This window comes from Phoenix dactylifera, chromosome 4 (assembly GCF_051530095.1).
Source record: "Phoenix dactylifera cultivar Ajwa chromosome 4, Ajwa_hap1_PhDact_Kaust_v1.1, whole genome shotgun sequence".
In the NCBI taxonomy this organism is placed as follows: domain Eukaryota; kingdom Viridiplantae; phylum Streptophyta; class Magnoliopsida; order Arecales; family Arecaceae; genus Phoenix; species Phoenix dactylifera.
The window spans coordinates 12,506,727-12,518,223 of NC_143193.1; the positions used below are offsets into that span (position 1 = coordinate 12,506,727).

Consider the following 11,497-nt stretch of genomic DNA (forward strand, 5'->3'; position numbering starts at 1 on the left):
GGGGACCAGATAGTAGCCAGACGATGCTACATGGCAACTCATGAGGCGAGGCGACCAGCTGAGACACTTTTTCCTGCAACCGGTCAGCCTTCAGTCAAAGCTCCGGAGGCACGAGTCAGCCCTCAGAAGGAGCGGGTAGAGCCTGGTGAGCTACTGATCCAAGTTCCCTTACACGAAAACTTTTTCGAGCTAACCGTGCAGGTCGGCTCTGGCCTTAACATGTGCGAAAGAGAATGCCTCGTCAATTTTCTACGAGACAACATGGACGTCTTCGCATGGTCGCCTGCGGACATGCCAGGGATAGATCCAGAGATCATGGTCCACCGGCTCCAAGTGAAGCCAACCTGCAAGCCCGTGCGACAAAAGAAGCGAGTCGCCGCCCCAGAACGACAACGAGCGGCGGCCGAGGAGGTTGACAAACTCCTTGAGGCTGGATTCATCCGGGAGATATCCTACCCGGAGTGGCTCGCCAACGTAGTTCTTGTCAAAAAAGCCAACGGAAAGTGGCGCATGTGCGTGGACTACACTGACCTGAATAAAGCCTGTCCAAAGGACAGCTTCCCCCTTCCCAGCATCGACCAGCTCGTAGACTCTACCTCGGGGCACGAGCTGCTGACGTTCATGGACGCCTTTTCCGGATACAACCAGATCCGCATGGCACCGGAAGATGAAGAAAAGACGGCCTTCATCACCAACGGGGGCACCTACTGCTACAAAGTAATGCCATTCGGCTTGAAGAATGCCGGGGCAACTTATCAAAGGCGGGGCAACTTATCTTTAAAGATCAAATAGGCCGAAACATGGAGGTATATGTTGATGACATGCTGGTGAAGAGCAAGGTGGCGCAAGACCATGTGGCCGATCTTGATGAAGCATTCTCCACACTCCGAAGGTACCAAATGAAGCTTAACCCAGCTAAATGCACTTTCGGAGTCACCTCGGGCAAATTCCTCGGCTTCATTATTACACAACGAGGAATTGAGGCCAACCCCGAAAAGATCCGAGCACTCCAGAAAATGACGCCTCCGAAGACAGTCAAGGAGGTACAACGGCTTACAGGCCGAGTTGCAGCCCTCGGGAGATTCATCTCTCGCTCGGCCGAGCGCTGCCTTCCATTCTTTACGGCTCTAAAGAAGCCAAAGAATTTCTTGTGGTCAGACGAATGCCAGCAGTCTTTTGAAGAGCTTAAGCACCTCCTGGCCTCCCCTCCCCTACTCACAAAGCCTCTACAGGGTGAACTCCTCTATTTGTATCTAGCCGTTTCCCCTGTAGCAGTAAGCTCGGTCCTGGTTCGAGAGGAGGGCAAGCTCCAAAAACCGGTGTATTACACCAGCCGGATCTTGAGGGATGCTAAGACCCGATACTCTAAGCTGGAGAAGACTGTCTATGCTTTGGTCACCTCGGCACGAAGACTCCGGCCCTACTTCCAGGCCCACACAACGGCCGTGCTGACCGACCAGCCAGTAAAGCAGATCTTGCAGAGATCAGACCGAGCTGGCCGGATTACTAAATGGGCCATCGAGCTTGGGAAATTTGATCTCGAGTACCGACCCAGACCGGCGATCAAAGTGCAAGCACTCGCCGACTTCATAGTCGAATGCACCATACCAGACGAAGTCGAGCTTAAGCCCAAGCTTACGCCAACAAAGCAGACCCCTAGTCTGGCATGGGCCTTACATGTCGATGGCTCTTCAAACTCGGGGGGTAGCGGAGCGGGTCTCATCCTCACCAGCCCGGAGGGGGTGGTCGCTGAACAGGCCCTACGCCTCGAGTTTCCTGCTTCCAACAACATGGCGGAATATGAAGCACTGGTCGCCGGGCTCAAGCTAGCCAAAGAGCTAGAAGTAAAAGACTTGGAGGCCTTCAGTGATTCTCAGCTCGTCGTCAACCAAATCCTGGGTGACTTCGAAGCCAGAGACCCTACAATGCAAAAGTATCTACAGAAGGTACGGGATCTCGCCTCGTCCTTGAATTCTTTTCACATCCAACATGTCGCCAGGTCGGAGAATCTCAGGGCCGATCGGCTGTCAAAACTGGCGTCCTCCCGCATGAGCGAGTTCCCCAAGACAACGGCACTGGAGTACCTCCAAAAGCCCAGTACGGAGGAGCCCGAGCAGACCCTCTGCGTCGAATCCGAGCCAAGTTGGATGGACGAGCTCATTAGCTACCTGCAAGACGAAGTCCTCCCCGACGATGAACGGAAAGCCCGCCGAGTGAAGCGCTCCGCCACCCGGTACATATTGTACGAGGGAAAGCTTTATCGGAGATCCTTCACATCTCCCCTCCTCAAATGCATCCGCCCAACAGAGGCTGACTATGCAATGAGCGAAGTCCATGAAGGGATTTGCGGAAGTCACCAAGGGGGACGAGCATTGGCCCATAAAATTTTGCGTCAAGGATATTATTGGCCGACACTCCAGAAGGATACAATGGACTTCGTCCGGAGATGCGACCGATGCCAGAGAAACGCCAATATCCAACGCCGACCCTCGGCTTCCTTAACCTCTATCAGCTCCCCTTGGCCTTTTGCCCAGTGGGGAATTGACATTCTAGGGCCATTCCCTCTGGCTACCGGGCAAAGAAAATTCCTAGTCGTCTCCATCGACTATTTTACAAAATGGGTGGAGGCCGAGCCACTTGCCCGGATCACCGAGCAAAAGATGCGGGACTTTGTCTGGAAGTCAATAATCTGCAGATTCGGACTCCCCCGCATCCTCATCTCTGACAACGGTCGCCAGTTTGACAACATTCACTTCAGAGAATTCTGCTCCGAGCTTGGCATTGACCACCGCTTCACCTCGGTCGCGCACCCTCAGACAAATGGAGAAACCGAGGTAACTAACCGTACTATCTTGCAGGGTCTCAAAGCCAGGCTCGACAAATCCAAAGGACAATGGGTCGAAGACCTATACAATTTCCTGTGGGCCTACCGGACCACGTTCCGCGTCCCCACCGGCGAAACTCCCTTCAACCTGACATACGGAACGGAAGCTGTCATCCCGTTGGAGATCGGACTCCCATCTCCGAGGGTAGAACATCATGACGCCAGCTCCAACTCCTCGCAGCTAAGGAACAATCTCGACCTGATTGAAGAAACAAGGGAAGCCGCCCGTGTTCGCATGGCAAGGTACCAGCAAAAGACCGCCCAGTACTACAACGCCAGGGCTAAAATCAAGTCCTTCAAAGCAGGAGACCTTGTCCTCAGAAGAGCCGAGGCCTCCCGACCAACCGAGCAAGGGAAACTGGCTCCAAACTGGGAAGGACCTTACCGAGTCACACGCATCCGTCGGCCCGGAACTTATAAGCTAGAGTCTCTAGATGGGACTCCCATCCCACGAAGCTGGAATTCTGAAAATCTCCGCGTGTACTACCAATAGTATTCCAAGGGATCCCCTACTGTAACCATTAAATTTTATTTGTAAAGGGCTTGTGCTTGTTCAAACTCACCGATTCTCCTATGTTGTCTCCTGGTGCCAGGCTCGTTCTCCATCGGCCAACGAGCTCGGCTCGTTCTCCATCGGCCAACGAGCTCGGCTCGTTCTCCTACCCCGACCTCGGCCGGGATGCCTCGAGACGTCGAGATGCCCCAATTCATCGGGATGCCCTAATACGTTGGGATGCGGTCTTCACTGACCAGACGAGCTCGGCTCGTTCTCCATCGACCAACGAGCTCGGCTCGTTCTCCATCGGCCAACGAGCTCGGCTCGTTCTCCATCGGCCAACGAGCTCGGCTCGTTCTCCTACCCCGACCTCGGCCGGGATGCCTCGAGACGTCGAGATGCCCCAATTCATCGGGATGCCCCAATACGTTGGGATGCAGTCTTCATTGACCAGACGAGCTCGGCTCGTTCTCCATCGACTTCAGCCAACGAGCTCGGCTCGTTCTCCCATTCATGATCAGCGAGAAGTCCGTGTTTGGCAAAAGCTGAATCTCTCTGCTAACGTCCTCAAAAAATGGAGCCCGAGCAGAGGAGCGTCTTCAAGTAGCCAGATGAAGTTCATAGCCTCGGCACAAGAGCGCTCACGGTACCAGGTACCCATTCGATTAATGTCTACATTATCTCATTTATTTTCATTCTTGGTTAATTAATCCGATCATCCGCCTCGGCAACCCGAGGTCCGGGCTCGAAGTTCGCTAAGGAATCTTAAGTCTAGTGGCCTTATCCTAGGGTTCGGTCGAATTCCGAGTTAAACTCGGAGAGTCCCCCCCGAGCCCAAGCACGTCCTAGACATAAGCACCGCTATATTACTGGTCTTGGGCCCCTAGTTCAGCTGTGCCGAGCCATAACGCAAGTTCGGTTATATAGCGGACGAAGTTGGAGCCGCAGAACCTAATTCCTTAATATAAAAACGGATTCAAACGAAAGATCTTTAGTCAGCCAAAAATGGAATCAAAGCATAAGTCATAACAAATGTATATTCATTTTAAAAAGCCCATAGGCCAAGTACAAGAGTCCGGACTCGGCCTAAACAAGTATAAAGGCCATTCCGACTTACACAAAAAAAAAAAAGAGAGAGCAGAAAGGAAAGGAGAACTATATAAAGGGCTCAGGCCCGGCGATTTCAGCGACGGTCGGCTCCTCTGCGGTCGAGGCCTCCACGGTAGCCTCGAGAACCGCCCCGGTGACCTCGGGGGCGATCTCGCCTTCTTCAGCTTGACCCTCCTGGTCGGCCCCGCCAGAGGTTGGAACCTCTGCCTCCGCCTCCGCTTCTGGATTTTCGACCCCAGCGCCTGGTTGAAGCAGGCTAAGGTCGAAGTCGGGAAGAAGTCGCCGCAACTGGTTGCGAAAGTCCTTGAAGCCCTGGATGAGCCCGTTGACGCCTTCCTCTTCCATCAAGTCGCGAAACTCTTCCGATTCACGGAAGAGCTTGACGGCGTCCTGGGCCTGCTCCCGGGCCTCCTTCTCCCGAGCCTCATGGTAGGCGGCCTTCCGCTCCAAAGTCTTTATTTCTCTTTCGCGGTCCGCGAGCAGAGATTGCACGTCAAGTAGACGGATCTCGAGATCTTGGACCTTTATTCGAGCCTCCCCTACCTCCTGCTCGCGAATAGCGAGCGACGATTCGGCCTCCGTCCGGCAGGCCTCAGCGGCGCGCACTTCAGACCTGGTCAAAGTGTGCGCGCCCCTCTACTCTTCAAGTTCGGCGACCAGAGCCCGAACCTCGTCCTCGGCCGCCCCTAGCTTCGCTTGAAGCACTTTCTGCTCGGCCTCGGACGCGAGAAACTTTGTTTCGGCCTCCTCACGCCCCCTTTGATGCCTTCGGGCCCGGTCCCGATAGTCCTGGATGATGTGAATCATCGTTTCGGTCTCGTGGAGGCGCTGCAAGAGGAACACGTAAGAAATAGTTTTAAGCCGAAACACAAATTTGCATAGAAATAAAAGCTGACTTACTCGGATGGAGGAGCAAATAGTGGAATCCATGAACTCGCCATAGTTCATGGACCGGATCTTGGCCTGGTCGGCCGGGAGCAGCGCGACTCGGAGAACTTCGCGCGCCACTTGTACGCTGTCGAGGGCCGAGTCGCCCTCAAAGACGGCCCATCCAGAAGCGTATGGCACCCGCTCCTGGGGGCCCGACGAACCCGACAGGCCGGCCTCGGCCGGCCTGGGTGCAGCCGACCCCGTCGCTTCCTGACTATTCCCCGGCTCGGAACCGGAGAGCTGGGGTCGGATTGGCGGCCGACTTGACCGCCGCATAGTAGAAGAAGGGCGTGCGAGCGCCAAATCTGTCGAAGTCCTCCCTCCCTGGTCGGAATTTGGAGCTTCCTGCCGACCAGAGATTTGCGAAATGGGCATCGGGCATGGGAGTGCCATCATGGCTCCGCCAGAGCCTACGCCCTCTCCCCGACCAGCCTCAGGGCGCACGGGGCGAGGAGCGCGCACCTCAACCGTTGTGGTCGTCGAGGTCTTCGCCGAGGTCTTTGCTTTCTTCCTCGGCTCGGTCGGTTCTCCTGAGAGTTCGGCCGCCCTCTTTTGGAACCGGGCATATAGGACCTCGCTCTTGGTCACCATTTTTGCGATATCTGCAAGGACGAGCAGTATTAAAACTTGGAAACTGTAACAAAATGAAAAAGACACCCTACTGCTACTCTTACCATGGGGACGCGCCGAGCTCAGCCCAACATTCACTAGAGCATCCTCACTGATGAGGCCGCTCAGTAAGATGCCGCCCCCAAGGTTGCGAATGGTGTCGAGGACCCCTTGCTCGCGCGAAGAAAGCTTAGGGACTTTATTGACAGACTTGAGTTGGGTTGGCCCCCACCTAGGGTTAAATCCCCATGTCCGTTCAGACCCCAGGAAGAAGAACTTCTTCTTCCAGTCATGAATGGAGGAGGGGGCACCCTGAAAAAGTGGCCGACCCACCCGAAGGGCGATATAGAGCCACTCTCCGTCTCCCGGGTTCGACTTTAACACAAAAAGTCGCCGAAAAACATTAACAGAGGTCGGAATCCCGTGCAGTAAGCACAACGACAGGAAACCGATCACTGTTCTCCAGGCATTCGGAGCGAGTTGCGCCGGAACCAGCTGGTATTCCGTTAGCAACTCATCCACGAAGCCGTGAAGAGGAAACCATAGGCCAGCCCAAAGTGATTCCAGATACACTCCAATCCGGCCTACTGGAGGGTCGGTCACCCGATCCCCCTGCCTGGCGGGCTCCAACTGGAACCCTTGGAGAGGAAAAAACCATTCCTCGGTCATTTCCACCTCCAGTACACCCATGGTGGACTCGACTTCACTTGGACCGAAACCCATTAGGAAAAAGGAAAAGAGATTATTGGGAGAAAAAGAAGAAAAGGAAAAGGGACCTGTGAGACGCCGGGAACAAAAACCTCGGACTGAGAAAAACTGGAGGAAGAAGACAATAAGAAAGGAGAAGGAAGCCAGGTGAGGGTTTATATGAATCCCTCCAACGGCCCAGATCAGCAAAAAAAAAAAAAAAAAAAAAAATGCTGCTCCCCATTCGGGTTACGACGCGTGTCAATCCAAAAGATAAAACGCCGCATTTATTCCGGGCTGACGCTTCGAACACAGAAGCGCCCTATCGAATCATACGGCCCCATCATGAGCCCACGACGCGAGGACGCCTCGGAGAAGGCGTCCCGATAATGAGGTATTCTCGGGAAAGAAGAAACGCCGCCTATTAAAGGCGTCTCAAAGCGCCCGATAATTCAAAAACGCGCAATAATTTCAAAATTTTCCATAATAACCCAACTAAAACTACTTCCCGCGCTCAAGCTAGTAGCTAGCTAGAACTAGGAAGTCGGGGGGTAGTGTTGGGAGATTACCCAAGTCACAACACCTCAGAGGCGCTCGACCGAAGAGCACCGACCAAAGAGGCGCTCGACCGAAGAGCGCCGACCAAAGAGGCGCTCGACCGAAGAGCGCCGACCAGAGAAGCGCTGACTAGAGACAAAAAGCGCCAAATAGAGGCGCTCGGCTGGAAGGTACTCAACCGAAGGGCACCGACCAGGAGCAATCCCGCCACAGGACACACCGCTAAGCGACCTGCTCAGCTCGGCACCTCCGCTAGGCCCATGCCTTAGCCGAATACCCAATCACCGCCTAATCCTCCAACAAGTCTGACAACCAAGTACGTAACTCTACTACAATCTGCCACCGTCCCTAAGTCATCAAGGCAAGGGGTCTCCACAGGAACTCGGCATGACCTGTCATTAATGCATAAGACCCCCTCGGGCCTCCGATGCACTCAGGCATTAAATGAACACAGCTCAAGATGATCTCCGGATCACTGAACCATCACAACGTATGGCTCACCCTGACCACCGGTTCACTCAGCAATTAATGAACTTACTATCTACGAACCCCCGGGCCTACCATAACCGGCGGTTCAACACACTCCAATGGGCCCAACCGACCGTGACAGCTCCCTGACTCCGGTCTGATCCGGCCTTATTCTCCACAACAACATTAATGAGCGTGATCGCGTCCAATTATTGCAAAAGGAGACAAACTCCCCTGTCACCTCCCAGGTAACGTTATGTCCCTCTATAAAAGGGGCGGGCCCTCTTCCACTACGACACACAGATTAGCCCCCTCTGACTTAAGCTTCGGAGGGCCGGCGCCGGATAATCTGGCCACCGGCTTTTTTGCAGGACTACCCAGGGGAACACCGCCAGTCGGCGCACCGCCTCCCACCATCCCGGCAGCGGAACTCCTCCCCCTCCTTGGTCCGCGGCAGCCCCCGGGTCCAATTTCTAGCAACATGTGCCATTTAGTTGGTTGTCCTCTTAAACCAAGGAGTGTGGAGACACTGTATGGCATACAGGTGAGATGTAGGAGTACATCGTCACTGAATAGTGACTCACCTGCGTAGCACTCCACTGTCGGGAGTTAGCTCGTAAAACGTATGGGCATAAGTACCCCTTAGACCTAAGACTGTCACGGTGACTTGCAAGCAACTCACTGTACTTAGGCACTGGATGACCTGAATTTCTAATTCAGGGATCGGAAGGATGCTGGGTGCAGTCAAGTACTCGCGAAGTCTGTGTACGAGTCAAGATGGGATTGACCGCTCCAGATTAGAGGAGTTGATGTCTTGCTGTATTTCAATTCAGTAAAACCTTGGCCAGGGTAAACCAAGTGATGGTCACTTGATTTGATTAATTGAAATATACTATGGATGACCGGATCCAGAGTTCGACAGTCCACTCTGAGGTCATCTTGAGCATCGAAGGTCATAGGGATGAATTATGCAACAACCATACGTCTAGGTTCTTGAATGTTGCTTTGCATATTTGACCTATCCGGACGTCGGGTATCATTGCTAGATGGTCACCTCGATTAGTGCATGGAGTAGTCCATGTACTACCGGCTTAGTGTTCGAACCTATCGGAGTCACGCACATTAGTCAAGCTGAGTAGGAAGGTCTTGACCCAATTTAATTAAGAATTAAATTATGGGTCATTTGGAATTTGGCTCTGTCTATGTTCAGCTAGCACTGAACATGAGGTACATGCTAAATTTCATGGATGAACAACTAATTAAGTCTGTATTTCGGGTCAATCAAGTTTTAATTAATATAATTGAACTTGATCAGGACTCAATTGTTGAGATTGGATTTGATTGGGTCTAAATTAGTGTAATTGGGCTCGATCATGATTTAATTGGAATTTAATTTCGTATTTGTTCTGATCTAAGTCGGACTTGGATCGAGTCGAAACTAGACCCAATTGAATCTCCTATGAGTCAGACTCATGTGGAATTTTTTCGGGTCAAAAATTCATTCAAATGGGCTGCAAATTTGGTTTAGAACCAAATAGACTAACTTATGATCAAATGGGCTAACCCATTTGTATCAAGTTGACTTTTTCCATTTTATGTGGTTGCTGACCGTGAATAAATGCCATGGACCCGTGGACCACTCCCTTCACATGGACCCTTAGCATTTGTTTTGTGAGCCGCGACTCACCTGGGACGCATGAAACAGAGCTTCTCTGTTTCACGCGTCCGCAAGCTTTCCGACCGGCGATTGCGCGGCCAACCGGCCTCCGGCCAGACGGCCGACTAGACCGGAATGTGTGGTTTTGAACCGCCAACATTCCAGTCCAGTTTGATTTTTGAAATCCGGCAATAATAGGCATTAATCGCTGGTTTATTCCATGGTTGTTTTTGAAACAACCGTTATCAAATTTATTCATATTTGATAATGAATGAATTCAATAATGCTGGACCATTACGCCTCTTAACTCCTCTCAGCGTTGGCCTATTTGTAGGCCACCGTTTCCTCTCGAATGGAGAGAGAGAGAAAAAAAATTTTCTTGGGAAGAAAACGTCAGACAGAGAAGGAGATTTGATTCTGTGGAGAAGAAGAAGAAGAGAAAGGAAGGAGTCCTTTCTCTCTGGTGGTTTGGAGTTCGGCCCAGATCCGGTGTCCTCTCCTCCCTTCCATTCCCTCTGTGATCGGGATCAAGAGACGAGCATCTGTGGCTTGTGCGTGCTGTGAAGAAACGGGAGAAAAGAAACTGAAGAAAGAAAGAAAGAGAAGAAAGAAAGAAAGAGAAGAAAGAAAGAAAGAGAAAAGGGAACGTCCTTTTTCTGGATTTCTTTTCTTCCAAGGGTCCTTTTGCAAAAGATTGTTTTGCACGAGTAAAAACATCATCCAACCTTCTTGCGAAGTTTGACGTGCGTGCGAAGTAGAGGGCTTGTAGATCCAGGCCTCGCAGAGCTACCTTCAGGGATCTAGATCCAGATCCAGATTCAAATTACCTCGACCAACTTCCGCTACGGCCTTGAGGTAATTTTACACAAAAGTTAAATTTAATATTTATAATTGTTATAAATAAAATAAAAAAAATTAAAACTGATTTTTCATGCCTGGCGTTCGATTTTATCGGACAACTCGGGAAATTTTTTCTTCAAGCAAATGCGTTTTCCATCTCTGTAAGCCAATTGTCTGCTTCCAAAGGTTCTGTAGTCCCCTGAAAAGCTGGAGGAGCCAGCCTCTTAAATTCAGCTATGCTGCTACGATGTTCACACTATTCCCCTCGTCCTTGCTGTGGCTGTGTCTGGAGCAACTGCGCTTGTTGTTGGAGCAACTGCTGTTGCACCTGCTGTTGCATTTGCATGAGGCTCAACATGGTCTGCATAACCTGGCTTAAGCCCGGTTCCTGTCCCGTTTGAGGGCTCATGACTTCCTCCTGCTGAGGGATACTCCCAACCCATTGGGGTGTGCTGTCAGTATGCTGGTTCGGTGTCTCATCTTCAGCACTAACAGTAGTCTTTTTCGCCCGACGTTGAGGCATCCTGACCTATATGCATCAAATAACAGCAGACTCATAAAAAGAAAGCTCACCGAATTAAATTATTATTATTATTTTTTTTATATAAGAATAATCATCACATTCTTCACACCTAACGTCCCAATGTCCCTAGTGTCTACCCACCTACACTCATATCGTGTATGATTCTTTGTCTTAGATTCTATCCATGTATGCTCTGATACCACTTAAGTTGTCACGCCCCCGTTCCGAGATCGCGAGCCGGGGGTCGCGCCAACCGCCGCACACCCATAGGAAACTTTTCCCACGAGCATGCAAGGCATCTAAACCAAACACCTCAATTATGTAATTCTAAACTAATTTAACAGAATAAATGCAATCTTATTCCATTGACTAACTCGAGTCATAATGTCTCACAAGTCTAAATACGCGGCGGAATAATCATTTACCAATATGCAGAAACCTAGTTCTTAAAATAATAAAAGTCCACCAATCATAATAAATGTCCATAATAACAAATCAACTTAAATAACCCTAATCTAAGATAACTTGTGCCACAATCCTTCTCGTCGCTCTCCCATTTTGAATCCCCAATAGACTAGTTCTCAAAATCTGTAAAACAATAAGAGATGGTATAATGAGCTAGACAGCTGGTGCTAAAATAAAATTGTTCTCTCAAGTACAGGAGATTCGTACAAGTAGTATAACTCGGAAGTCCGAGGTCGATTCCTCAGGGAACGATCTATGGATTATTAGCGT

At 51.1% G+C, this 11,497-nt stretch overlaps 1 protein-coding gene across 1 annotated transcript; it reads left to right on the forward strand.

The window, feature by feature from the left end:
• Positions 1-800: 800 nt before the first annotated feature.
• LOC149753656 (uncharacterized) lies at positions 801-10,587 on the forward strand. Its single transcript, XM_089930354.1, has 3 exons — positions 801-1,463; positions 1,653-2,330; positions 10,474-10,587. The coding sequence occupies exons 1-3, from the start codon at positions 801-803 to the stop codon at positions 10,585-10,587; spliced, it is 1,455 nt and encodes a 484-aa protein (XP_089786480.1).
• Positions 10,588-11,497: the final 910 nt, after the last annotated feature.

Coding starts and splice junctions, on each gene's coding strand:
- LOC149753656 (XM_089930354.1), top strand. CDS start 801: ATGGAGGTATATGTTGATGACATGCTGGTGAAGAGCAAGGTGGCGCAA. Junction 1,464..1,652: donor CCGTGCTGACCGACCAGCCA/GTAAAGCAGATC, acceptor CCAACAAAGCAG/ACCCCTAGTCTGGCATGGGC. Junction 2,331..10,473: donor CTGACTATGCAATGAGCGAA/GTCCATGAAGGG, acceptor TCTTAAATTCAG/CTATGCTGCTACGATGTTCA.